Source organism: Sporobolomyces koalae (assembly GCF_050403365.1).
Source record: "Sporobolomyces koalae JCM15063 DNA, S_koalae_JCM15063T_v1_ctg1, whole genome shotgun sequence".
In the NCBI taxonomy this organism is placed as follows: Eukaryota; Fungi; Basidiomycota; class Microbotryomycetes; order Sporidiobolales; family Sporidiobolaceae; genus Sporobolomyces; species Sporobolomyces koalae.
Window position 1 is genome coordinate 595 of NW_027481770.1, and position 25257 is coordinate 25851.

General features: G+C 54.0%; 11 protein-coding genes across 11 annotated transcripts; 6 read left to right on the plus strand and 5 right to left on the minus strand.

The window, feature by feature from the left end:
• Positions 1-332: 332 nt before the first annotated feature.
• On the minus strand, positions 333-2583 carry JCM15063_003162 (uncharacterized protein; the record flags this gene model as incomplete). The annotated part of the gene is made up of 6 exons (XM_076675083.1): positions 333-458; positions 520-1485; positions 1547-1733; positions 1805-1877; positions 1941-2072; positions 2142-2583. The coding sequence occupies 6 exons, from the start codon at positions 2581-2583 to the stop codon at positions 333-335; spliced, it is 1926 nt and encodes a 641-aa protein (XP_076537167.1).
• Positions 2584-2824: 241 nt separating this feature from the next.
• Positions 2825-4404, minus strand: ACL4 (Acl4p; the record flags this gene model as incomplete). Its single annotated transcript, XM_076675084.1, has 6 exons — positions 2825-3007; positions 3095-3357; positions 3424-3517; positions 3586-3670; positions 3744-4024; positions 4102-4404. The coding sequence occupies 6 exons, from the start codon at positions 4402-4404 to the stop codon at positions 2825-2827; spliced, it is 1209 nt and encodes a 402-aa protein (XP_076537168.1).
• Positions 4405-6490: 2086 nt separating this feature from the next.
• JCM15063_003164 (glycosyltransferase family 32 protein) lies at positions 6491-9007 on the plus strand (the record flags this gene model as incomplete). Its single annotated transcript, XM_076675085.1, has 4 exons — positions 6491-6505; positions 6570-7021; positions 7089-7610; positions 7675-9007. 4 exons carry the CDS (start codon positions 6491-6493, stop codon positions 9005-9007), a joined length of 2322 nt encoding a protein of 773 aa, XP_076537169.1.
• A 468-nt stretch (positions 9008-9475) lies between these two features.
• On the plus strand, positions 9476-11585 carry JCM15063_003165 (NAD(P)-dependent alcohol dehydrogenase; the record flags this gene model as incomplete). Its single annotated transcript, XM_076675086.1, has 12 exons — positions 9476-9541; positions 9662-9729; positions 9838-9971; positions 10038-10138; positions 10213-10292; positions 10356-10401; positions 10486-10587; positions 10653-10701; positions 10778-11028; positions 11104-11183; positions 11252-11332; positions 11453-11585. The coding sequence occupies 12 exons, from the start codon at positions 9476-9478 to the stop codon at positions 11583-11585; spliced, it is 1191 nt and encodes a 396-aa protein (XP_076537170.1).
• Positions 11586-11835: 250 nt separating this feature from the next.
• On the plus strand, positions 11836-13162 carry JCM15063_003166 (uncharacterized protein; the record flags this gene model as incomplete). Its single annotated transcript, XM_076675087.1, has 5 exons — positions 11836-11856; positions 12055-12252; positions 12319-12555; positions 12636-12911; positions 12980-13162. The coding sequence occupies 5 exons, from the start codon at positions 11836-11838 to the stop codon at positions 13160-13162; spliced, it is 915 nt and encodes a 304-aa protein (XP_076537171.1).
• A 259-nt stretch (positions 13163-13421) lies between these two features.
• MDM10 (Mdm10p) lies at positions 13422-15113 on the plus strand (the record flags this gene model as incomplete). The annotated part of the gene is made up of 3 exons (XM_076675088.1): positions 13422-13911; positions 13977-14905; positions 14970-15113. The coding sequence occupies 3 exons, from the start codon at positions 13422-13424 to the stop codon at positions 15111-15113; spliced, it is 1563 nt and encodes a 520-aa protein (XP_076537172.1).
• Positions 15114-15265: 152 nt separating this feature from the next.
• Positions 15266-17758, minus strand: JCM15063_003168 (uncharacterized protein; the record flags this gene model as incomplete). Its single annotated transcript, XM_076675089.1, has 4 exons — positions 15266-15312; positions 15378-16419; positions 16484-16915; positions 16982-17758. The coding sequence occupies 4 exons, from the start codon at positions 17756-17758 to the stop codon at positions 15266-15268; spliced, it is 2298 nt and encodes a 765-aa protein (XP_076537173.1).
• A 366-nt stretch (positions 17759-18124) lies between these two features.
• On the plus strand, positions 18125-20628 carry JCM15063_003169 (uncharacterized protein; the record flags this gene model as incomplete). The annotated part of the gene is made up of 10 exons (XM_076675090.1): positions 18125-18417; positions 18479-18592; positions 18659-18799; positions 18871-18914; positions 19017-19152; positions 19209-19440; positions 19506-19795; positions 19872-20233; positions 20296-20353; positions 20445-20628. 10 exons carry the CDS (start codon positions 18125-18127, stop codon positions 20626-20628), a joined length of 1854 nt encoding a protein of 617 aa, XP_076537174.1.
• A 188-nt stretch (positions 20629-20816) lies between these two features.
• JCM15063_003170 (uncharacterized protein) lies at positions 20817-22524 on the minus strand (the record flags this gene model as incomplete). The annotated part of the gene is made up of 5 exons (XM_076675091.1): positions 20817-21094; positions 21172-21502; positions 21580-21829; positions 21897-22043; positions 22109-22524. The coding sequence occupies 5 exons, from the start codon at positions 22522-22524 to the stop codon at positions 20817-20819; spliced, it is 1422 nt and encodes a 473-aa protein (XP_076537175.1).
• Positions 22525-22583: 59 nt separating this feature from the next.
• Positions 22584-23966, plus strand: PRE4 (proteasome core particle subunit beta 7; the record flags this gene model as incomplete). The annotated part of the gene is made up of 7 exons (XM_076675092.1): positions 22584-22597; positions 22808-22921; positions 22979-23185; positions 23253-23405; positions 23476-23689; positions 23767-23860; positions 23941-23966. 7 exons carry the CDS (start codon positions 22584-22586, stop codon positions 23964-23966), a joined length of 822 nt encoding a protein of 273 aa, XP_076537176.1.
• A 415-nt stretch (positions 23967-24381) lies between these two features.
• On the minus strand, positions 24382-24989 carry SUS1 (Sus1p; the record flags this gene model as incomplete). The annotated part of the gene is made up of 4 exons (XM_076675093.1): positions 24382-24455; positions 24555-24638; positions 24746-24816; positions 24907-24989. 4 exons carry the CDS (start codon positions 24987-24989, stop codon positions 24382-24384), a joined length of 312 nt encoding a protein of 103 aa, XP_076537177.1.
• Between the last annotated feature and the right edge of the window lie 268 nt (positions 24990-25257).

Genomic DNA, 25257 nt, shown 5'->3' on the forward strand with positions numbered 1-25257 from the left:
TCTTGCGCCTACTAGCTACGTACGTCCTAGCAAATTTGACGGCTGCAGGGCGTCTTCAAAACGGGAAAGGCACAATATGTAGCGAATCTACAGCGGATGCTGATCATGAGAGAGGGCGTGCTCGACCAGGAGCGATCCAGGGGGGGTCGTAAAAAAGTGACCCAAATTCGCGCCTCGAATTTGGGTCACTTTTTTGAAACATCCCCTGAGTATCCCTGTCTTTCTGATCTTCCTGTCTCCTTGATTCAGCATGTTGCTCAGTCTGTCATTGCGTGCAGCTGGTCCTTCAAAGCCAATAAGGCTGCCACTAGGTGTCTATGCGACTGCTGAGATCAAATCTCTCCAGCGAGTACAGAATCCAGGGTGCCCACTGTAAGCTTGCGGTGCAACACGTTATTGGTCTGAGTTTTTCGACGAACTGTCCGCAGGAACGAGATCCGCTTCGACTGCTTCTTGACCTGCACGAGGATTCTTTCTTGTCAGAAAATTCGATCGGGGCACAGTAGAAAGCAGGCGCACCTTGGGATCCGTGAGCGCTGCTCGGTATTCTTTTGGCACAAACTCCTCCACAAGCACCCACCGGTCATCCGTTCTCGGATCGCTACCTCTCGATCGTGGTTGGGCTGAATGCTCGAGTCTCGGCCTCGATTTCCACTGTATTAGCGCGAAGGAGCTTTCTTTCAACTCGTCCCTCGCCCATCCTCCGCCAACCAGGACATCCGCCCACGCTTCGAAAAACTCGCTATCGATTGTGACTGCGGTCCCCTCACGAGCGGTCGTATCGTACGGAAAAGCAGGCAATAGCTTTTCTGTTGCTCGGAGACGGTCGTTGAGAGATTTCGAAGTCGAAGGCCAGGTTTGCAATCGCTGGTTGAGAGTCTGTTGAAAGACGAGATCGGAAGGTGCGAACAGTTCACGCCCTGCGAACCCACTGGTTTCGAACGTGCTCCAGTCTGTCGAATGCTCTGGAACGTCCCGACCTGCCCTTTCACCCTCGCTCAAATCGAATTCGAGTTTCTTCTCGTCGACGTCCGAGAACCCAAGCTCTCCGAACTTGCTCCATTCCTTGTCGACTCGAGTTTTGTATTTACCCATCATTTCAAACTCGTCCTCGTACTCATCCTCATCAAGTCCAGAGGCCGATCGAATATTGAGCAAGTGTCGGTAGGCGGCCGAATAGACTGGAGTCGAGGTCGAGCTGGTCGAAGAGGTGGATGCGGACAAAGAGGGAGTTGTGTTGTTGTTGAAAAAGCGTTGCCAAGTCGCACAGTCGGTCACTTGCCAGCTCGCTGCGCTCGCAATCAGGTTCCTCGAGTGAAATCGTGCTAGGCGCTGGACACGTGTCACTTCTTCCAGCTTAGCCCCTTGCGGAGGTTTAGGCGGAAGATCCCGGGAGCTGTACGAGATGTTGAGACATGCTGGATATGACAGAACAAACTTTTCGAGGAATGTGGGAAGAGGTCCTTCGGCTTGTTGTTTACGGATCTAGAGGCAAGTGCAAGTCGGGTCAGATTCGATCGGCGGAAGTTGAGTAAATTATGCATACATAGGACAGGATGATATGTTCAGTCGCATCGGTGGCGCGCTGCCAGTCTTCGTAGGTGACGTCAAAAGCCTGGTCGTCTGCGAGTCCGAAGACGTATGGCGAGAAGAGACCGGCAAGTCTTCTTGGTGGCATGCCGTTCCTGGCTGAGTGCGCCGCGATACTTGAGAACAAGGATAAGAGGGACGATCTACGCGGAGCAAGAAAGAATAAGTCTCGTTTTGTAAGCACGAACAAACAATTTTGCGGAATTGCACATACAACAAGCGGCCGTCATGTGTGCTCAAGCGCGCAATCAAGTGTATTGAGCAGCTCTGCGGCATGTAGCCCGTCCCTATACAACAGCGCGTTCAGCCCGCGACCTCTCATGCGCTAGCAAAAAGCAAGGAAGGCGGACCTCGTTCGGCGTTTTTGAAGTCGTTATAGCTGTCCCAGCTGACGAAGCCGCGTGTGCCATGATGATTTACCAGTCGAGCGAGACCCCATTTCATGAACGCTCCGACCGACAGCGGGCTCGCGAGAAGCAGATCTGCAGGCAAATGACAATTATCAGCTCGTGGGTTCAGAGTTCTGCAAGAGCACACCGAGTATCGCAAACCTTGTTCCCACGAATCATGGGCGATGTAGGATCGGATCAACGAGCAGATGTTTTCGAGCGAGATGTCGAGCGCACGACTTGACAAGATCAGCGGGGTGTCGAGGCCACGTTCCCGAATCTGAACAGCACAAGCCGCCACGATCTGCTCGACCTGACTGACGCCGAACTCGAGTTGAGTTCCGAGAGGGGCGTAGCCGTACAACAGCTGCATCTCCTGAGGTTCCTGCTCATCCCCAATCCCGTACCCGTTCCCGAATGCATCATGAGGTCTGTTCGAGAGGGCAGGGCGATCGACCGGTCTGCCAAAGTCGTCAACGTGCAGTGCCGTCGAGGGGGCCTCAAGTGGGGAGCTTTCTGCAAACGCCTTGCCGTTGGGCGATCGAGGCGACCCGTGTGTCGACTGAAGCTTCGACGTACTCTTCTTGCGTCGAAACAACGACATCCGACTTGTGCGACCGGAGCAACGAGTCGGCCGATCCGAGAGATCGCCGTTCGCGAGGACAAAAGGTGTGTAGGTGGACTGAGCGTCGCTGTGGTCGTCTGCCGTGAGCTTCGAGTCGCGAGTAATGAGCTTGTACCGGGGTAAGCTAGAGTGCGGCAGGTGCAGAGAGGAACCGAAGATGCGGTTGTATGCGTGTGGTGATAATTGATTTCAGCGACAACAGAATAGAGTCTATGATCCGCTAATCCTCCATTTCGGCGTCAGACGCGTCTTCCCACTCATCTCCGCCGTTGTGCCCAACTGCATACCCTTCCCCAGCAGCTCCCTGGCTCGCAACGATCCCAGCCTCGTTCAGCTTTTGGAGAACTTCTTCAACGTGTTGCATCTGCTCGGGATCCGTCGATTCGGGTTCCCTCTCTTCAATCTATAGAATCATCGCGCAGAGATGTCAGCGAGCTATTCTTTCCGGTTAATCGACAAGGGGATATAATGAGGAATCAGGCGAGCTGACCTTGAGGTAATTTTCCAGGCATAGTTTCGCCTCACTCCAGCATTCTTCCCGACTCTCTTCCTCATTCGTACTGCTTGCGTTAGCGCCTCGAGCTTCTCCTAGCAGGTACCAAGCCCATCCACTGAGGTACCACGTCTCCGAATCCTCGTCGTCTTCGCCTTCAAGCGTCTGGAGGATTTCGAGGGCCGGTACGTGCTGTGACAGCTCGAGGAGCAGTTTCGCACACGACAGTCGAGCAGACGGTGGCGGATACAATGGAGAGTCTGCATCCACATCCGAAATTAGTTCGATGTCCCTCGAAAAGGGAACGAAGGGAACAGGTAGCGAACTGTTTTCGAGATTCTTCCACAACGAGTATCCTCGCTCTGCTGCTTCCTTGGCATCATTATCTCTCTGCTGACTCAGTCGCACCGATGCGAGTGTCTGACCGAAAAATGAAGTCAGTTACGAAGCATCAGGCGCAATCAATTCACAGTGAAAGGGGAACAAACTTGATACACCTCTGGATCTGTTGGGTCCAGCTCCGAAGCTTGTCTAAGATAGTCCTCACACTTTTGCTCGGCGTCCTCCTCAAAGCTGTAGCCCAAAGATTCGCTGTGTCAGCCCGCGAGTACCTCGAAACGCCCTACGAGAGAAGAAGAGGACTGACCACAAATCCGTCAAATAGAGTTCCGTCATTCCGACAAGGGCCCTACTCGCGCTCCTCCGGAGTTCACCTTCGTCTTCGAGGTCGTCTTGACTTCCTGCTGAACCATCTCCTCCGAGCTTGACTTTCTCAATCTGCTGCAACTTCGCCTGGAAGATCACGAGTGCATTCGAAAAATGTTCAAGTGACTCTTGTGGTGTCGATGAGAGCTGAGCGAGGTACAGATGAGGGGCTGGCGAGGGATCCGGCAAGGCCGTTGCAAGTTGGATCGAAGCGACGAAATGCTGTAGCAGATTGTCAACGTCTAGTCAGTTACTTCTCAAAATCTCGTGAGATGAGATGCGACATTGGTTCAGCTTACGTCGCGAGCCTCCTCGACCTGACCGAGTTCAAGTTCGACCGTGCCGAGGATCTCGAGAGCGTCTCTCAACAACCTCGGGTCACCCGTCTGCTGCTGCACTTCTTCGTTCGCGCGTTCGCACGCCTCCAGGCAGAGCTTCTTGGCTCCTTCGTAGTCGAGTGAAGCGATCAATCGTGCCGAATTGACCAGCAGATCTTGAATCGATAGCCGAGGTGCGGGAGCTGGGGCTGGTTGCTGCGCCGAGAGAGCCGACATAGCCGCGGCTTTTGCTCCGCGACGAGGCTTCTGTTTGCTGCGTCCCATGGTTTGCGAGAGATACGGAGGAGTTCTTGATGAGGGGGTGGATGTTGATCTGAGAAATTATTTCGGTGAATCGATGTCTCTCTAACCACTGCTCTCTCTACCGTACCCCGACCCTTGATCTGGACACAGCAGCAGACGCTCTCATCCAGTAGCGCGCCTCGCAAATGGTAGCGATCCCGAATTACACCCCAAGCCTCGCTCGTTCATCTCCATGCATGGAGTCGCAACACTTCTCGGCTCGCTCTCATCGCCCACGCATTTCCTGACCACTGCATGCCGCAAGTCAAGCTCTCTATACTCTCTGTCCTAGCGTTATGCTTGTGCCTGCTTGTCACTCGTCTCCTTCGACATATTACCGCCTTCTCAATACTGCCGGCTCGCGGTCTTCGATGTCAACCCGTCGCTCTCGTCGACTCACAACCAATCTTGGTCATCGGCATCGATCCCTCGGCATGCTTGAACATCCGTGTCTTCTGTCGCCGACAACAGAGTTCTGGTACAATAAGCGGTTGCTCTTTGCCGAGCCGGGAGAAGTAGTATGCATCCCATCTGGAACGTTCCACGACGGTCGAAACGCCGAAAGGAGCATCCGAGAAATCTACCTCGAGCATTTCCATACGATGCCAGGCCCCATGAGCTCCCGCATCATGTAACACACAATACGAAGCCAATTGTGGTGGCCGTTTCTGACGAAAGAGGTTCACAAGTACGGCTTTCCAGGGGGCGGATTAGGTGCAACTTTCCTCAAACCTTATCGTACGGAAATGCTCGAGGTAGATTTCTCTGATGCTCCTTTCGGCGTATCGACCGTCGTGGGATGTTCCAGATGGGATGCATACTGCTTCTCCCTGCTCGGGGTCTTCGTACCAGAGTCCGTCTGCTCGGAGCTCAGACTCGTTGAAAGCTTCGGGATCGTCGATCACTTTCGAAAATGTGACGTCCTTCCCGTACGCTTCAAACCGTTTCTGGTTGAAAGATTCTGACCAAAGGCGGTGCAGATGTTTTTCTTCGCTAGTAGGCTTTTTCCAAGCCTCTGCTTGTCGGAGCTTTGCGACTTTCTGCGCTTTTCGTTGTGATCTCGTCTGTTATGGCGAGAAAAAAACGGTAACGAGGCCGTCGAAGAAAGAGTTCGGTATTTGTTCCGACTTGGGCAGCGTTTTGGCAGGCAGTGCACCGTTTGGGTAGGATGCCATGTAGAATACTTCGAGTCTCTCTATACGCTTCGCTGAAAGGAGCCGTCAAAGATATTTTCACTGTCTTTATCGAGGCCAATGCGCTCCTCAAGTTTGCGACCTTGCGGTTTTTACAGCAAGTGTCAAATTGGGCACGATGCGAGGCGATTGCAAGCAGTCGCGATGCAAAGCGTCAAAGGCACAAGACACTGGGCTGTAAAGCGTAATATACATGCTTCGCAATAAAGATGACGGCGCCAGCTCTCGCTTCAAGTCGCTCAGAGCCGTTCCCTCTTTTCTGAGTACCTGTGAGTACCTGCTTTCTTGCCTCTATGAGCATTGGCGCCCGCGGCCCAGTGCGAGGCGGAGACGAAGCCTTCTTTGCCTGTATAATCGGCGCCGATGTCTCCGAGCTGTTACGTACTTGCTATACTGCGAGAATCCCTCAATTGCTGCAACGGTGCGAGATTGCTTCGGGTCGGTGAATTTCGAAACGAAAAGAAGTTGTTATTTGATTCAGAATTCTGCGTACGTCGCGGCGTCGCCGCCCGGCGCCCGCTCGCTGCTATTGCCCGCCGCCGAGGTCCGCCTCGTCTCAACCTAGCTCGCTGGGTTCAGACAAGACTCGCCCCATCCTTGATCGCCACTGACGGACAAGCCAGCACCGCGTCGCAAGAAATCGCGCGCAAGAGCCGACAGAGCGGTTCGCTTTCGACCTCGCTTCCCACGTCTCCCAACAATCGCGTCGCCTCGAACCGTCACTGCCCGGATCTGACGCCACGACAGCGTGACATTGCCCTCGCATCACGTGCTGTACGCAAACAGACTCCTGCTCTGCGCCTATTCGCCCTCGAGAAGGAACCCACTCCGGTGCCTCTCGCGGATCGACCGCTGAAAACGGGGCCGTCTCCATCATGAATACCCGCAAGGTGAGTCTCGCTCTCCACGTGCTTACGACACTCTTGGGACAAGCTGACCGGCATCCGACCACAGGCGATCACCATCATGGTGACACTGATCGCGTTGATCCTGGTCGGCACTGTCATTGTCTTGACCACGGTCGTGCAATACTTTGGAGTCGACTCGCGTGACATCATCACAGAACTCGAGATGAACATGTACGAGCGACTGGCGAACCAAGCCACCTCGAGGAGGGAAGGAGCCGCGTCGCTGCGCGCGAAGGAACAGCAAGTAGTGTCGGGTGGTCGGGCCGATCCTGACGTAGTCGTGTCGAAAGAGGACAAGGAGCAGTCGCTGAATGAATTCATGCACGGGTTGGACGAACGAGGATGGTTGGATTCGACAACCGAGAAGAATTTGACGGCTCAGGCGAGCAATCGCGAACCTCGGATACCCAAAATCATTCACGCGACCTGGAAGACGGACGTTCTGCCGGACCGCTGGGAAAAGATTCGTCAAGGATGTATCGACCTCCATCCCGACTAGTATGTCCTACAGTTTCTGTTGAGCATCCCCGAGTAATCGCTCGTCTGACCCTCCGTTTCCATGCAGCGAATTCATGTTGTGGTCCGACGCCTCGTCGCGCGACTTTATCGCCGAATACTACCCGTGGTTCCTTCCGACGTTCGACGGCTACGTCTACCCGATCCAACGTGCCGATGTCATTCGATACTTTGTCCTGCACCGGTTCGGAGGAATCTACATGGATCTCGACATCGGCTGTCGACGCAACATGGACCCGCTGTTGTACTTCCAAGTGATTCTGCCCCAGACGATCCCAGTGGGCGTCTCGAACGACCTCATGTTTTCCGAAAAGAATCACCCGTTCATGGACCTTGTCATCCATAACCTGATCACCTTCGACCACACGTATGGCACAAACTACCCGACCGTCATGTTCTCGACTGGCCCTATGTTCCTTTCGGCACAGTACGGTCTCTGGCCTAAAGACGTATCCGAAGGGATGGAGCGCCAAGTGCGAGTGCTCCCAAGGAGGTGGTACGGCAAGAATGCACCTCCGTCCCAAATGACAGACTCGTACTTTGACCACTACTACGGCAGCTCGTGGCACGCGTGAGTCCACATGACTTTGCTTACAACGGTCTCTGGCTCGAAACTGACGCACTCGGCTTGACAGAGAGGATGCTGGCTTCATCACATTCCTTGGCAAATTTGGAATAGCGCTCATGTATGCCGGCCTCGCCCTCGTCGTACTTGGATTGGCCCGACTCTTGTGGTCGAAACGGTCGTTCTTGCGTTCGTCGCCTCGCATTCTCGGTCCAATCGCGTTGCCGTACGGCACACCGCAGACTGGAAACGAAGCGTTACCATACATCCGCCCCGACACGCCCGGTGGATCGCGACCATCGACTCCCTTCGACAATGCCTCCCAAAGCGGTCGCCCACAATCTCCGCCGTCGAATCGACCCGGTTTATTGTACTACCTTCCCGTGTGGGTCATGCCTCCACCGGAACGTACCCATGATGGCTCGGGCAGTCCAGGCTCGACCGACAACAACTGGTCCCAGTACTTTTCGAATCTCTCGTTCGCCGATAGCCAAGACCACGCGAACCGGTATCACCCAATCCCGAGCTACTCCCGGCCTCCTTCGCCTTCGAACAATTCGATCCTGCACGCTCCTGGATCGACGCACGACGGCGCGTTCGACGGCGTTCCGCTCCATTCGATCCAGGCTCCCGCTCCGCGCTCATCTCGTCCACCGTCTTCGTCGTCTTCTTCTGTTCCTACCTCCTCGACCTCCTCTTTGCCCCAACTCTCAACTACAGGCCCCAACAGTCCGCCAGCGTATTCGACGCTCCGGAGCGTTGGGGCCAGTTTGTTTCGGCCCTTTCATGCCGTCGCTGCGAAGGACCCGCGAGAGGGCTTCGACCCTGAGCATCCTGAATCCTCCCTCCTCCCTCAGTTCCGACCCCGCGAAGACTCCGTCGACGAACACGAACCGGAGCGGGAATACTTCGAGTCGAAACAGCTCGCCAGCCGGAAAACGCTTCAACAAGACGGATCCGCCACGTCGAGCGGCAATCGTCACTCGGGGAGACAGCGATCCGAGTACGAGCAGCGCCTCCGACCGCGATCGCCCAGTCCGCTCCCGCCCCAGTACTCCTCCGCTCCCGGAGCCCAGTCCCGAAGAGGCTCGACACCTGGCTTCAACGGCAAAGAATCCGATCCTGCCGCCAGGACCACAACATCTCAAGGTTCACCCTCTGAGAGGTCTGAGACGAAGGCAGAACACTGGACCGAGTTCAGCCGAAGCGCCGAAAATCGTCACGAACCGCAAGAGGGAGACGAGCTCTCCGACTTCGAACCTCGCAGCCGGGTCGACTCCGACGAATACTACGAGAGTGACGGAGGGGTCCCCCTCGAGACGCAGGTCGATCGACTCTTGAGCGAGTTGACCCCGGAACCTACTGCCGATCCCGAGGACAAGCAGAGCTCTCGAAGTTCGTGAACCAAAACACGTTGCCGCGTTCTCAATCTCTCGTTCGCCTCCTCTATCGCATCTCCCTCGCACCTTGTCCCCCTTCTTTTTCTTCTCGCTCTCACGCTGTCCTTCGTTTTTCAATCCGCGTTTTACCTCGCACCCATTTCCTCTTCTCCCCGTGGTCGTCCGGCTCGGTGCGGTAGTGCTTTTCGTTCTGAAGGAATTTCTCTCTTCTTTATTCCTGTATGTAGTTGTGCCATGCACGTTCAATCGCATTGTTGACGATCTCTTGCGGCGGTCAATTTCGTTTGAGCGCGTCCACGTGGGTCGCTACGTTAGCCGATGTCGAAACAGACACGCTAAAGAGTTATGGTCGCTGAAATTGCAGCCGGCCCGCGCGGCTGCGTCGAAAAATCGATATTGTCCGTCGGGTGCCGCATTTCGGCTCCCTCTCGCTCTTTCACTTTCTCCGGTTCACACGCTTCGTCTACAACCATGTCTGCCCCTCCTCAACTTGGCGAAGACCTCACCGTGCCTTCTGGCAAGACTCAAACTGCCTTTGTACGTTTGGTCGTCGACGTCACTCCCTCCACTCTTTTCCGCACGCGCACACCCCCACTTCGCGTCCACCTAAGAAAAAAAAGCCGACTCGCTCATGTCCGCATTCTTCTGCCGATATAGGTCGTAAGAGGAATCCACGACGTTGCGTTTGAAGAGCGACCACTCCCTGCCGATCCCGGGCCCGACGAGTGCGTCGAACCTCGTCTGCAACGTTCTCCTCGAAGAGGTCCTCGTAGCTGATTTTCCCACGCGGATGCCGACTATGAAAATGTGCTTTTCTTGCATCAACTTCACAGTGTCGTCGTCGCGCCCAAAGCGATTACCCTTTGCGGTTCCGACACGCATTACATTGAACATGGCAGGATCGGAGATTTCGTCGTTACCTGCCCAATGGTACTCGGTCACGAAACCGCCGCTATCGTGACGAAGCGTGAGCTTGTTTCTGTATTGACGACAGACAAAAGCTAGTGCTGACAGGACGTGCTCGATTTGATAGTTGGAAAGAACGTGACGAGTCTCAAGGTTGGACAGAGGGTCGCCCTCGAGCCCGGAAGGTCTTGTCGAGTGTGCTCAGACTGCAAAGCAGGCTACTACAACGTACGCTCCACTTCTTTGAGATATTTTCATATCTTGCTATCGGAAAACTAACGACGATGGGTTCATTCAAATAGCGCTGCTCGGAAATGATCTTTGCTGCAACTCCTCCATTCGACGGCACTCTGACGAACTTTTACACACTCCCTGCCGATCTGTATGTCTCTTCAAAACCTTATCATTCCTTCGTGAAACTGACTGTCTGTCTTCACCGTCAAAGCTGTTATCCTCTTCCCGACAACATGTCGCTTGAGGAAGGAGCTCTCGTGCGTTCTTCCTGACCAAAGCTTTTCAAAGTTGCCAATGCGCACTGACCGGTGTTTCATTTTGCCTGTGCGCGCTCTTCCCAGATCGAACCCATGTCAGTTGCGGTCCATGCGGTGCACAAAGTCGCACAGATGCCGCACTCGGCCAACTGCTTGATCTTTGGTGCTGGTCCGGTCGGGCTCCTCGTGCGTAAATCTTTTCTGCCGAAGCTGGCAATATACCCTGAACAGATGGTTTTGTTTGCATACAGACGGCGGCGGTTGCCAAGGGGCTCGGAGCGCGCAAGGTCATCGTCGTGGGTACGTCCTGTGATGCTGCGCAATCGGCAAGCGTACGCAGTTGATTGACATACGATTTCCTTTCGGGTCTCGCCAGACATCCAAGAATCTCGACTAAAGTTTGCGATCGAGCAAGGACTCGCTCATGACTACCTCGTATCGCCAGCGCCGAAAGACGGAGAATCCAAGATGGACTACTCGAGGCGTGCTGCGCAGGAGATTTGCACTCGATTCGGATTCACCGAACGAGGTCCCGGCGGAATCGATCTCGTCGTTGACTGCTCCGGTGCAGAAGTGTGCATTCAGACCGGTATCTTTGCGCTTCGTCACGGTGGAACTCTCATCAATGTGAACCCTTCCTCTCCTGGCCCCTGATCAATCGGTTTCTCAGGAGTATTGACTTTTGAGGGCATCTCTTTGCAGGTCGGAATGGGAAATCCCGAAATCAACTTGCCTGTGCACACGATCCTCGTCAAGGAACTGACGATCAAGGGCAGCTTCCGGTATGCTCTGTCTACTGCTCCGAGCTCCCAGCGAGTCGAGGCTGACGGCCCTCGCGTGTTTTTTCAAGTTACGGCCCCGGTTCCTACCAACTCGCTCTCGACCTGGTCGCGCGGGGTGCGGTCAACCTCAAAGCTTTGATCTCGCACAGGTGAGCACGACTGCCTTGTCGAAATTTGAATACAGACATATCACTGACCGGAACCTTCCCTGCCCTTATCTCGCATTGTATTTCGACAAAATAATCATCTGACGCAATCGATGATTCCAGATACGAGTTCAAAGACGCGAAACTCGCGTTCGAAGCGAACAAGGCGGGCAAAGGACAGGATGGCAAGCCGTTGACGAAAGCGGTCATCCTCGGTCCTCTCGACGAGGACGCGCAACTGGTCGAGAAGAAATAGTGAATAGTTACTTGCAACGAGCGAATTAAAAGTGATCCAAATCCGGAATGTCGAGAGTCAAATCGATCGGAGATTTGAATTAAGCTTTGTAATTCTTCAAGAGTGGGCCCGAAAAAAAAGGGAAAGAAAAAATTAGAGCGCGGCCAAGATTGGAAAGGCAAACTTCACTTGTTGTGCTTTCCCCATTCACCCTGGTTTTTGACAACCACCATACAAACTGGCTACTAATCAATTCGACCCTCAGCTGCTCATGGCCGACCGCAAGCAGAATGTAAGTCGACTCTCTCTCGCACAGCTCGACGCGGCACGTCGTCCTCGCGCGTGGTCACTCTCAATAGACACCCCGCGCCCCTGAGAATCGTCGCCGTGACCCACGCCCGGAGGAACAACAAACAAACAACACAACACAACACACGCGTTTCCTCAATCGTGCACGCGACTGACACGCTCTCATCTACGGTATGTCCAGGTCGTGAACGCACTTCGTGGCCTCGCCGACTCGTTCGGACAACTCTCGAGGGCGCACCAAATCGCTCAAGCGGCCATCTCGGAATACTCTCAAGAGATCGAACACTCGGAGGGATCCGTCCTTGCGAACCTGCCGCCGCTGTTTGGCAACCTCGAGAGCTTCGGTGCCGCCGCTCCCGCTTCGGGATCGAAAGTCAAGGTCAGCCCTCTCGCGTGTTCTCTCTCTCTCACTCGCAATGTCCCTGACCTGTCGTGCGTGTGACAGGCCAAGGGAGAGGATGGCGTTGATGCCGTGAACGACGACGGCAAGAAGAAGCGTGGACCGAACAAGGAGAAGAAGGTCAAGGACCCGAACGCGCCGAAACGACCCGCATCGGCTTACATCGAGTACCAGAACGATGTTCGCGACGCATTCCGTGAACGTCACGCCGACCTGCCCTACTCGGAAGTGCTCAAGAAGATTGGCGAGTCGTGGGGATCGCTCACCGACGAGCAGAAGCAGGTCAGTGTTTTCGATTCCGGTCCTCCGGTTTCTTTTCCCCTTGTTCTGAAGACTGACCGAGACGAGCTTGTGTCGTGTAGCCTTACGTCGACATCACTGAACGCAAGAAGGAAACGTACCTGACCGACAAGAAGGCGTACGAAGCCGAGCACGGTCCTCCCCAAACGATCCCGACCACGGGTGCCGCCAGTGCCGACGACAAAGCGTATTCGGGCAAGAAGCGTGGACGAAAATCGAACGCCGAGCGCGCTTTGATCGCTGCTGCTGCCGCGACCGAAGCCGGCCGTGGCGAGACCTCGAACGCCAAGCACCCTCAAGGCGACATCCCGGTCAACGCCCCGAGTGCGGGCAAGAAGGTGAGAACCTGGTTTACAGATCCTCTATCCTCGACAGGATTACTGATTGCGCTTTGCTCGTAACCCAGACTGCTGAAGACTCTGACGACGACTCGGACGACTCGGAGGAGGAATCGGAGGAAGAGTCGGACGAATCTGAGGAAGAGTCTTCTGACAACGAGCCCACACCGCCCCCCGTGGCGGTGCCGTCCAAGAAGGAGAAGAAGGTCAAGGCTGACAAGCACAAGACCAAGAAGAACAAGACTGCCTGAACGTCCTCGTAGCTTTTCCACCCTTTCTCTCCTTTCTCTCGCGAGACGCTGCCACGTCGAGAGTGTATACCCTACTCTATATGCTGTGTTTTGCTTCAAGATAATGACCACTCTGTTACGGTTCTCACTAACGCGTTGCCTGTGAGCCAAGATGCATCCTTGTTGCGAGAAATCTGAAGAGAATTTGCTTGCACGTGCGCGCGAAATTGAATTACAAAATGCGGGCGCCGCATACGCCGTTTGTTCCGAAAGAATCGCCATGTCATCTCAACAAGCTGCGTACCTCTTGCGCGAGTTCTACGAGTGTACGCATTGGAACCATGTCGACAACCACTACGCTTCGTTCACGCACCAGTCGCGTCAGATCCTCGACTTTGGCGTGCAGTCCGGCTTGCACCTCTCGATCGCTTCGCATCCAACCGTGAACCTAGCTTCCGGACTCGCCTTGTCCTCGTTGGTACCCGAAACGAACGCGATTCCTCACGTGCAACCACAACAACAGAACTCGACCACTGCGCCCGTGTTGGGAGCTCCCGTTTCGCCCCTGTTGTCGGGACAGCTCAGTTACTTGTTCACTTCGACCCCGATCACTGCGACGAGCACGATCCGAGGTGCGACGGGATCTGATCGCGTCAAGTTCAAACAGGTCTGCCACAGTTATGGCACCGAAGTTGGGATCCCGTCGAAACCGCACTTGAGAGACGAGGTCCGACCGACATGGAAAGGCGGCGAAAGGGTCGACAAATCTGGTCAGCTCCTCCCAAAAGTAGCGTCACAAGACGGAACAACCTTCCTGACAGAGAGTCGAGTTCAGATTACTTGTTGTACGGCAGACTCTACGCTCCGAACCCTCGACTCGATGCACTCTATGTTCATCGCATGTCTCGAACGACTCAACTCCTCGTGAGCCTGATCACGGTACCCTGTCCAACTCCATCCCCGACTCTGTCGTGGCAGAACAACAACAGCGACGATCCATCTTCCAGTTCAACCTTGTCCAATTCGGGTCCGGCAGGAGCAGCAGCGGCGTCGAGCTCGCAGGCGGCGGGAACGCTCGCGAGATTGAGCGAACTCGAGTTCAAGTTGCAACAGGATCGAGGCAGGTGGAGTAGCGAGTACAGCTATGCAGTAGGAGATGGCATGTGGGGTGCTCGCGCGCTATACAATTTTGGTAAATCAGGCAGCGGGGCGAGCCTGCCCGACCTAACTAGCCAAGCGACGTCAGATCCCACGCGAGGACTCGAGGAGGAGGACGGCGAGGAAGAGATGCCGACAGGGTTGAAAGGACGGTGGTCGGCCGGGGGAGAAGTATACTTCTCGGCGCAAGAGCGTTCGGCGGGTCTGTCGACCGGACTACGGTTCTCGACCATTCCAGAATCGGCCGGAGGTCCTTCCCAACCTCCGACAACCGTCACGGCGACGCTCAACCCCATCATGGGGCAACTGTCGACGGCGTACGCGGTCCAGACGAGCAAAGACTCGAGCTTGGCGAGTCGGTTCGACTTCAACATGTACTCGTACGATGCCGACCTGTCCATCGGAGGAGAATGGTTCCAACGCAAGAACAAGAAAGGGAAAGCGAAAGACACGTCGATCGAAGAAACGCGGCAAACGAGCGGTACATTCGATGCATTCGGCAGAGGGGTGGGGCATGGTGAGGAACAGGGGATCTTGAAGAGGAAGAATAACGATGCTGAAGACGAGATCACGGCGGTGCTCAAGCTGAGAGCATCGACCAATTCGGTCAGTGCAACTTTCCGAACGCTCTCTCGTCTTCTTCGGTCTGACGGTGCTCTACTCTGTCCAGGACGTTGCGATGACTTGGGAAGGAAGACTGGGAGATTTCTTGGTCTCGTTGGGCGTTGTGGCCGATCTGAGACTGGCGACGCAGTCTCGGGGAAGAGTCTCTCCGATACAGAGCGTAGGCCTAGGGATCTCTTACTGGGCATAGCAGCGAGAATCCATCATCCCGATCCCGGGAAAATCGTCGCAGATTGCAGCGCGCGAGGTTACTGATACAGGCAGTGTCTGTGGATGAGGGAGAGGCGAGTACATGGCAGTGTCTGTGGATGGTGGAGAGGCGAGACAACTAGAGACATCAGGCTAGCCCGACTCGGCATAAGCGTCATGAAGAGGTCCCGCGGCGAAAGCTGTGAATTCCGACGCGTCAGTTCGACAGATCAAATATCCGGAGCGCGTGCGATCGACTGCTTGCCTGAGAATGTGGAATGCGGCGTTCCGACTGTCTCTTTGCCCTTGCTAGCGATGATCGCCTCGAGGAAGGGCAAGAATAATCGGCCCAACTTGAATCCATCGAGTTCGCTGACCAGTCTGCCCATCTCTTGGACACTTTCTACGACAATGTCATCGTTCCGGGGCTCGAAAGGGTGATCAAAATCGGAGAGAACGAAAGCGCAAGGGAAGGCATCGAAAAACGGTCTCAAATTAGGATCTTCCGTGGGCGAAGGTGAGTCAGTTGCGAGATAGAGGGGAACATTGAGGCGCTTGAGGTCCAGGTCGGTGTGAAGTGGACCGCGACAATGGAGGTTGCGAAGGAGGGCGGAAGGCTCGCCTGAAGGGCCTCGTAGGAAGGCCCATGCGTCGTCGTTGTCCGGGCTTCGCTTTTTCAGGCTACTGTCGGATTTGAAGGCTGGAGGGACGCTGATCAAGGCGGAATAGTCCTCGTCGACGAGATTCCAGGAAGTGGCAAAAGGTGTTTGCTTCAACTCGAACGCCGGTGTGAGCTCCGAATGCCTTTTCGTCTTGCGCCCAGCTGCGTCAGGGTCAGGAATTTCGTCTTTCGTCTTGAATCGTTGCCACATCGCGTCGACTCCGGCGCGGTCATAACCGAGTCGCGCCACGAGCTGTTTCCACGCGACTTCCATGTATTCCTGAGCATGTAGTTTGAATCCCCCGTCTCCAACTCTGGCATGGACGCCGACATAGTTCCGTGGACCTCCTAGTCGAGGGACGATTTCGTCGGCCGGACGCATCAGCCACGGGTCTCTGAACGCCATTGCCTTTGCGAAGGACTCCGTCAACTGCGACGCTTCAGGGTGCTGCGTCTGAATCCGACCTGCTCCGAAGAGCGATCCGACCAGCAAGACTTTCTGTGACATGCCCCGGAGAGTGGGGATCGATATTTCGCGTTTCCAGCGAGAATCAGTTGGGTTCCTGGGAGATATCAGCGGCGAATCGACCGTCTTGTGCAGGTCGGTGAACAAGAAGTCGTAAGACCGAAGATCGCGCAGGACAAACTGTCACAATATCATCGGATTAGTGCTGTTGCTTGGAGATTGACTCTCATGCGAAAGCCCTTACGATCTCCTCGGGCTTTGCGCCAACCAATTCTTCAATTGCTTTCTCCCGCATGTCCCACCTCGTAGCGATTCTCACGCCTTGCTTCTCAACCTCCTCGAGGTTCACGAGCGATTTGTAATCGAGGAATGTATCTCGGTAGGTGTGGCGACATTCCGCCGAATAGCTCTTGCAATCCGCCTCGGTCAGATTAGTGATCGGGTATCCGTCCGGGCGCAGCTTGTAGCCAAGTCGGATCCAACTTTCGCGAAGTTTTGTGAGTTCAGCAGGGCGTCTGGGCGTCGCGAGTCGGTCACCAGCAGCACAAGTCGAACTCGACGAGCATGATGATGTCGACGGGTAACGTGCTGGCGAATTCATAGGTGAGGAGGCGTTAAGGTCCGATACGCTGAATGACTCAGGGTTGCTGAGTATGATGTCTGTCCAAGCTTGTGCCTGGAATTGCCGCAACTGAATCAGTAGAGAAGCGCAGCGGGACACGATAGAAGGTCTCCCTCTTACGAGAACATCGTATGGCTCGGTCGCTACGGGCCATCCTATCCAAATCGGCGGTATCAGGACCGTCCTGTTGAGTAGCTTTCCCAATAGGAGAGCGTTCTGCAACGCCACACGCTGGTTGTGATAGCCTGAATGTGGCAAGTAGCCGATATAGCGGACATCGTCTTCGGTAAGATTTGGTTGAGGCTTGGGCCGAGTACTTATTGGAATGGGTGCGAGAGATGACATCGCAGCTTTGCCGTCGTTTTCGCCCGTAGGAAGAATCGGAACCGAACCGTTGTCGGTTGGCTCAAATCTTGTTACCTCGGTCGTTCCTTGCCCCATGACGGACTTGTCGGCCATCCAGCTTTTGTACTTGCGCTCGATTCTCCCACTGCTATGTGCGGTCACCAGCGCTAAGCAGCCCAGGACAACGGCCACTCCTGCTGCGATACCGACCCAGAGCCCAGTCTTCTTTGCCCTTTTAGCGGTCGGTGGAAGTTTGAGTTCAAAGTATCCGCTTGATGCTCGCGGGAATTCCGGGTGAAGGGGACTGAGCAGAATGCTGTCGTGTGCGGATCGAGCTGGATGAAAGGTTGTAAAGGGGGATCCAGGAGACAACGGGGTCGCAGGTTGTGTTCGAGGCGAAAGGAATGCGTCGGTCTCAGAATACGAGTAGACTGATTGAGGGGACAGAGCGAGGGAATCGGGGCGGTGGTAGCGGTCAAAGGAACGATGTCCTGATCGCGGTGTGCTTGGCCGAGATGAAGGCAAAGGCGTGTATGCGACGTTTGAGTCCATCAGCTATTGAGCGGTCAAACAGTTGTACGCGACAAGGCTAAAGACACTCTCGCAGCGACGCGGTGTAGCAGGCGGATTGTGCGGAGCATGAGCTAAAACAATGGGAACCCTCTCAATACGCGCTCGGACCTTGTGTAGAGGTAGGCGCGCTTGACAGACAGTCCTGTTCCTCGAAATAGCTCACGAATGCGCAGGTCAGCGATGGGGAGATTGCGGTCGTACCCTTGAGTTTCACGTACCGCTTTCAGATTCCTCGAGGCGGGTTGCGAAGCAAGTCCACACGACCCTCCGGCCTCCGGGCCGAGTGGAGACACAAGGTCCGAGCGCGTCTCGACAGGGTTCCCATTGTCTTTGCTCGCCCTCCGCATGAGGAGTGCGCTACTTGACAGCCCGCTCTCTTCTCACCTCGACAACAGCGTGGGCTCAGCTTCTCCGATGACGCCTTCAAACCAGTTCTCCTCCCTTCCTGCGTCTCCCTCTCGCTCCAAGACCGGGACGTCTTTCACCGGACCTTCGCCAAGTGCACAGGACTTCAGTAGCCAAGATCCTCTAGAAATACTTGCTCGCGTCAAGGAGACCCAGTCAGCTCCAAGCGGATTCCTTCACCTCGACAAGCGATATGCGTCAGAGTTAGGGTCTGATTCGATCGCTCGAAGCTTGTGAGATTCTACACGAGAGCTCTGCTGAGTCTATGCTGATGTTACCGGACTGTTGTGGCAGCAATTGGGAAATTGTCGATGAGCAAGGCACCATGAGACGTCGTTTGGGCCCGACTGAAAGCTCGTACTATCTAGGCTCGCGCGGCATCGGCATAGAAGGAGGCGTCAATGATATGTGAGTTCATTATTGAACTGCTTGGGATGGGTTCAGAGAACGCCCTGATAACTCTATTACTTCTAGGTATCTACATATCGGATTCCGGGCCCCTAGCCGATTCGTGAGCGAGGAGCGAGTACTCAGAGTATGGACTGAATTACTTCGGCAACATACTCTGCTCCGAAGCTCGGTCGTGTTCGAAGATTACTACAACGTGCACTTTGTGTCAGTCATTTTAGCATATTCATTACTGTTCCTGCTTGGACTGAGCTTCCAATGATCTATACCTATCTCAGCAGTCGAACTTCTGGAGATCAGAATCAGCTGGCAAGCTTTGCTCGTGAGCGATTGCAATTCTTGACAGGCGTCAGCGCAAAGGGTAATTTTCGGAAATATACGATTTAGCTCTCAGACGACTGACCTCGACTTTGCTTCTCGATAGACACGATCGACAGATACTTGAACGGAGAGAGAACGCTCAGTGACGAGAAGCTTGCGACTCTCGTCATTTCTACCCCGGAGGAGAGTCTTTCCTGCAGTGGCGAAAAGCAACAAGAATACAATTTCTTCCTATACAGGTACGCCCGTCCACTCTAGCCTGCTCCAAAACACTTGAGACTGATATATCGAATAGTACACACTTTATTGGAGACGGTATGGCGCTCCATACGACGGCAAACGATTTTTTCCGACTTCTGGCGAAAGACGCTCCAAGCGACTCAGTGCAACCAGTGGCTGAACCTCCGATCAATCTTGAAATCCTGCCTCAGGCTCTTGAGAGAAGTATCAAGACTCCCACGAGCTGGGGCAAACTTGCATGGACAGCCGCACAGGTAGACTTCGATCGAGGTGAAGCGAAAAATCTCGCAAGTCTTTTTGCTCCTTCGCCTAATATCGACTCTTTGCTGACGTCCAAGATGGCTTGTTTCAGGGAGGTCAAGCATTCTCTCGAGCTCCACTAGGTCCTCGTCAGACAGTCGTTCCAACGAAAACGTTCTCTCGAGCTGAATCTCACGAGATTCTCGCAACTTGCAAATCGCATTCATCGACGATCGCCTCTGCTTTGTTCGCATTGACAAATCTTGCGTACCTCAGATCCATCCCGACTGACCGACTCGATCCGAGACTTCCTTTGAATTTGTACTCTGCGCAGAACATCCGAGGGTCTTTGCAAAAAGAACAGGGGCAAGATGAATACCACCTTGCGATTGGATACTACAAGTGAGGCCCTTCTTTTCGCTTCAAGAATCTTCCCAAATCTCGAGCACGTTAACCTCATGAGGTTTGCAAAACACAGTATCATCCTACCAGCATTTTATCCAAACTCGATTCCAGTTTCAGATTATCTTTGGTTACAAGCACTTTCAGTCAAGCGACAAACGGCTAAGATCGTCAAGAGTCCGTTCCTGACGAGTCGAACGATTCTCAAAACGATCGAGCGTGAAACACGAAGCATCGGGTTCGAACGGGCAGATGCAAAGAAACGCGAGTCGACCGTCGAATGTACCAAGGGACTCGAGACAAGTGCAGAGAGACGTGACTCAAAAGTCGAGGAGATGGAGACCGAGACTCGTGAGGGAGTCATCCAACCTACTAGGGTCGTGCCGAATGAGCCAGCTGTGGCGAATATCTCCTTGATGGGTTTGTCCATGCTTGGAAGTAAGCACAGATATGTATTCGCCCTTCTCCCGGCAGACCAACTTACTTGGATTGTATTACAGATCTCGATGCGATTTATCAACACGCAGAATATTCGAAATCTGGAATCGAGCTTCACACGTCCGTCGTCTTTTTTGCTCATCTCGATCAATTTACTGGATACGAGAGCCTACTGACGATCGATTGATCTGTACGCAATTTTGTATATCAGCCTCACGACGGGATCTCGACAGAGACCTGGAGCGATCCTACTCTTCTCGTACACGTTCGCTGGCAAATTAGCAATCTCGTTAGGATATGACCGGAACGGGTTCGAGCGGGGAACCATCGAGAGGTGGTGGCAGGAACTGTTGAAAGCGGTCGACGAGTTGCTTCTAGAGCGCAAGATGCAATGAGAGCAAGTCTAGTCTGAGATGGTGCCTTTTCCCTTTACGTGTTTGTATGCCATTCCGAACGATACATTATGAACCTATTCCTCTGAAAGCAATTCAAGATAAGATACAGAGAGGTTTTTGACGCAACAACAGCGAAAGAGACAAATACAAAGATTCCACCACGTTTCTGTGCTCGCAAGCACGCGGCTTTACTGCTTGTAGTGCAATCGAACATACCCTTGCTCGTCATCGTTTTGAAGAGGACCTTTCTCCCCTTCGCCTCTGCGTCTGTTTACATACTCTTCGTCTCCCTGTTTGACCTCGCGACTCAGGTACTGGCCGTCGTCGTACTCGTCCTTCAAGTACTCGATCGAAGTTTCGACAATCAATCCGAACGAGGTCGACGCGGGAGTCGTCGCTTGCTTCGGAGTCGCAAACGAAGGCAACACGAGAGGGATATCCGAGAACGACAAGTGTACCGATCCAACTGTGCGTCGAGACCAAGATGTCAGTCCTTCACTCTAACCAACTCATTGTGAAGAGCATGGAAATCAAGGAACTGACGGATTGTGAAGAACCATGATCTTGCAGTGTTTTCGACCGATTTCGCAACGTTGCGGACGAGGTAGAAATGAGGTTTCCACAACGTGAACGCTTCCGAGTTGATCACCAACAGAGGAACTGGGATCGTTGGAGGACTCTCGTCGGAACCGAGAGCAGGTGTCGCTGATGGTTTCGTTTCGAGTTTCTCTTCAGAGCCGACAAGAGTCGAGGCTGCGGAGGAGACGGGTTCCGATACGGATGAATCGGCTGCAGGTGGGATTGGGTCCGCCCAAGGGTCCAATGCGATCCCTTTCTTGAATCCAAAGCGTCGGTTAGATCGGAGAGCCTGGATCTGGAGAACCCATGACGAGAGAGGGGTTGTCAAGGTTCGTATACTGGACGCAAAGAGGACAAAGGAGACCAACTGACTGTCGTAGCACCTCCAAACGAATGACCCGCGCAGACGAGTCGGTCTTCAAGGTCCAACTTGTGACGCCACTCGGCGAGGTGGACGGCGCTCGCTGGGTTCCTGCGACGGTTCTTGCGATCGATCTCGGCGCCGTGTCCCAAGTCGATCTGTTTGAGCGTGTCGAGCACGATCGAGATTTCTTTCTGGCGCATCTCGAGTTGTTGCGCTCTGAACGCGAGGAACGGGATCTGATCTTTTTCGTGTTCGTAACTAGGCACTCGGGTTGGAACATGAGCGACAGGGAGTAAAGACCTTGAGAGAGAGAAAGTAGACTGACTAGATGTCTTGCTCTTTGATATAGTCTACGATGCGCTGCTGGTGACCCGAGTCGTCGAGGTGGACGACCGAGATGGGACCGGACCCATCGCGATGCTCGAGCGCAACGACGACGTGACCTCGAGACGCGAGTTCTCCACAGTATTGCCTGACAAGGTATTCACGAGTGAGCTTTCAAATACAAGGGACGAAAGTACAGTCAAAATAAAGTACGAGTAGGTGGTGCGGTTGCCACTCAGGCCGTGCGAAAAGATGACGACGGGATGGCGCGAGTCGTCGAGTAACGGCGCATCGACGCTGCCGGGCAGATACAAGTTCCTCCCTGCGATCCACAAGATGCTGCGTACGAGCCAGGTGGGTTTTCCGAGGAATCGAGCGTAGCCTCGAGCGGTGAGCGACAACGGTCGATCGAACCATGGCATGCGGTCTTGCTTTCTCGGAGTCTCTCGCGTTGAAGTCGGATAGAACAGTGTGAACAGGACCGTGTCGAGCACGAGGGCCGGTTCGTGAGTCGAGCGGAGCCGCGCACTCGAGAAGTTGGATGATCCCGCGTAGGCAAGTTCGACATTGTGAGTAGAGACCGAGTACGGGCCCGTGTAGGCTGGCAGGTCTTTCAGAATAAGTCCCATACGAACGGCGGCGGGGGGCAGACGCGTACTGTCGAGGCAAGACGAGTTGGCGAGTTGCAATGACGAAGCCCTCGTCTCCCTCCACCCCACCCCAACCTCCTCGCTGATCCTTTCGACGAGTACGTATGGGCGTGGTAATGGACGATATGGTGATTGGCTGACGTTCGTGCGGCTCTCTTGCAGTGCAACACTTTCCTTCGACTTCGTGGTGCGGCGCCCGTCTCATCATCCTCTCCAGCTCGTACGGCCCTCTCAGACTGACTCTCGCTCGATCGAAACACAGGGGCAAGCCTCGTTACGACTCGTTCGACCCGTACGCGACCTTCCCGATTCACCAGGGTCGAGCAGGCGGTCCGTCCAAGGTCGATGCATTCACCCAAGGCGTACAACACACCCAGTACGTCTCTCTTCCACCGTAACTTGGTCGGCTGTCACTAACCGGACACCGTGATAGGCAACCGATCGTGACGGGTACGTCCGTCATTGGACTCAAGTACAAGGACGGCGTCATCCTCGCCGCCGACAACCTCGCGTCGTATGGTTCCTTGGCCCGCTTCAAGGACATCCGGAGGCTACACAAGCTGGGAGAGAAGACTCTGATCGGAGCTGGTGGCGACATGGCCGATTTCCAACAACTCAAACGCCTCCTCGAGAACCTCATGTCAGTCCGCCAAGGCCCATTCTCGAATGCGAGGATTTGCTGAATTGTCTTCTTCTGCGACCATCAGGATCGAAGAGAGCATTCTCGAAGACGGACACGAGCTCTCGACGAACCAAGTGTTTGAATACCTCAGCAACGTCATGTACTCGAAACGATCTAAAATGGACCCCTTGTGGAACACGTGCCTCGTTGCTGGATGGGACACGACCACTGACTCGCCGTGAGTTCCCCCTCAGTCTCGAAAACTCCTGTTCCTGCCATCCAAAACTGAACCTTGGCCCTTTGAAAAGGTTCCTGAGTTATGTCGATCTCGTCGGAGTGACGTACTCGGCTCCTTCGCTCGCAACTGGGTTCGGTGCACACTTGGCCACGCCGTTGTTGAGGAAAGAGCTCGACAGTCGAGGTCCCGATGGAGAAAAGTCATTGACCGAAGAAGAAGCGACCAAAATTGTACGGGAATGCATGAAAGTCTTGTTCTACCGAGACGCGAGGAGTTTGAACAAAGTCAGTCCACTCTTGTCTTTCTTGATCGCGCTGCACACCTATGTCCGAGATTGACCCTTTTCGTGATGTTTGTTCAGTTCCAAATCGCCAAGGTGACGAAAGATTCGGTCGAAATTGGAGAACCGGAATCTTCAGAAACCCAATGGGGATTCGCGGAAGGACTGAGAGGCTGTACGTCCTTTGTCCATTCCAGTTCCTTCTCCGAAGTTCTACGCGGGAACTGATTTTTTGAGCTTGTTGTCAAACCCTAGACGGCAACTCGGACGAGACGATTTGAGGTCCCATGTTTCGTGAATCATCTGTAATCGCAAACTGTCTGTCAATCCAGTTTGAAAATCCGAAAAAGTCTTCGCGTGTAGCTCCTTGGTCGAGAGGTGCAAGCGTGTAGCACATTCAATTGTTACAACATTCATGTGGAGGAGAAAGTATTACGTCGTACAACAGTCAGAGGAAAAAGGATCTACTGGCAAAATGAGGAACGAAAACAGAGGAGCAATGAGGAGGCAAGCCCGATCACATCTGGTTCACGCCAAAACGTCTTGACGAGATGAGACGACAAGGGAACATGTGTGTTTTGTCGGAGCAGTCGATAAAGAGACGGCCCGAGGGCGCAGATCATGTCTTTTCGAACTAATGGGTGAGAGGTCGAACAGTCGCAAAGTGAGCAACCCGCCAGGTTTGAGACTTCCTTGCTACTCGACACTCTTCTTGACAAACTCGTGTACCATGGCTTGAATCTCTTGTCGAACTTCTTGCGGGATCAAATCTGGTTCAAAGGAGGGGGGAAAAGGGTTACGAGAAATCCTGGCGTCAAAACAGGGCTTCCGGACAAGACCAAAAGAAAGTTTAATCAAGTCCTTTTTACCTAGAGCACGAGGTTCGATCGATTCGAGTAGTTGGGTCAAGTGTGGGGGGTTGGTCGAGTTTGAATCGTCTCCTCTTGATTCCTCTGGAAAAATCCTCATGAACACGGGTCAGTCCTTGTCAGAGGTTGTGTTCAAAGTGTCTGGAGAGTCGAGCCCACCCTCGTTCGAAGAAGGGGAGACCGTGACATACCTCTTGCGAGATCTCTCACTTGATCGTTCCAGTTTGATTCGTTCAATCGAGTCCTCAGTCTTTCCATCACTCTGTTTGAGAGGATCACAACGTTCAGATAAGGGTTGCGCGAGAGAGTCGGCAGAGGGGAGACGAAAGGGGGCGAAATTGATTCAACTCACTTGGAGTACTCGCCTGATTGAACGAGTCGGGTCCGAAGTGCTGCTTCGAGATCTTGATGTGACAAGGGTCCATTCGTAGACATGTTTTACTGCTCGTCGGAGAGAACGAAGAGAGGTCGTAAGATGTAGAACATGTCAAAACCGCACGCGCGCATGTAGTCAATATTCGTCATTTCTCCCTCAAACCCAAATTCTCTCGTAGAGGGCTGTATTGTGAACTATCTACGTTTGATTATTTGCAAAGGTTGGAAGAGCGCAAAATCTTCTACAAGAGCGATATTCAAAGAAGCGAAACCAAGATGCCCTTGTTCCAAGAGATGCGAACCAGAGGAGAGAGGAACTCTTGCTTCA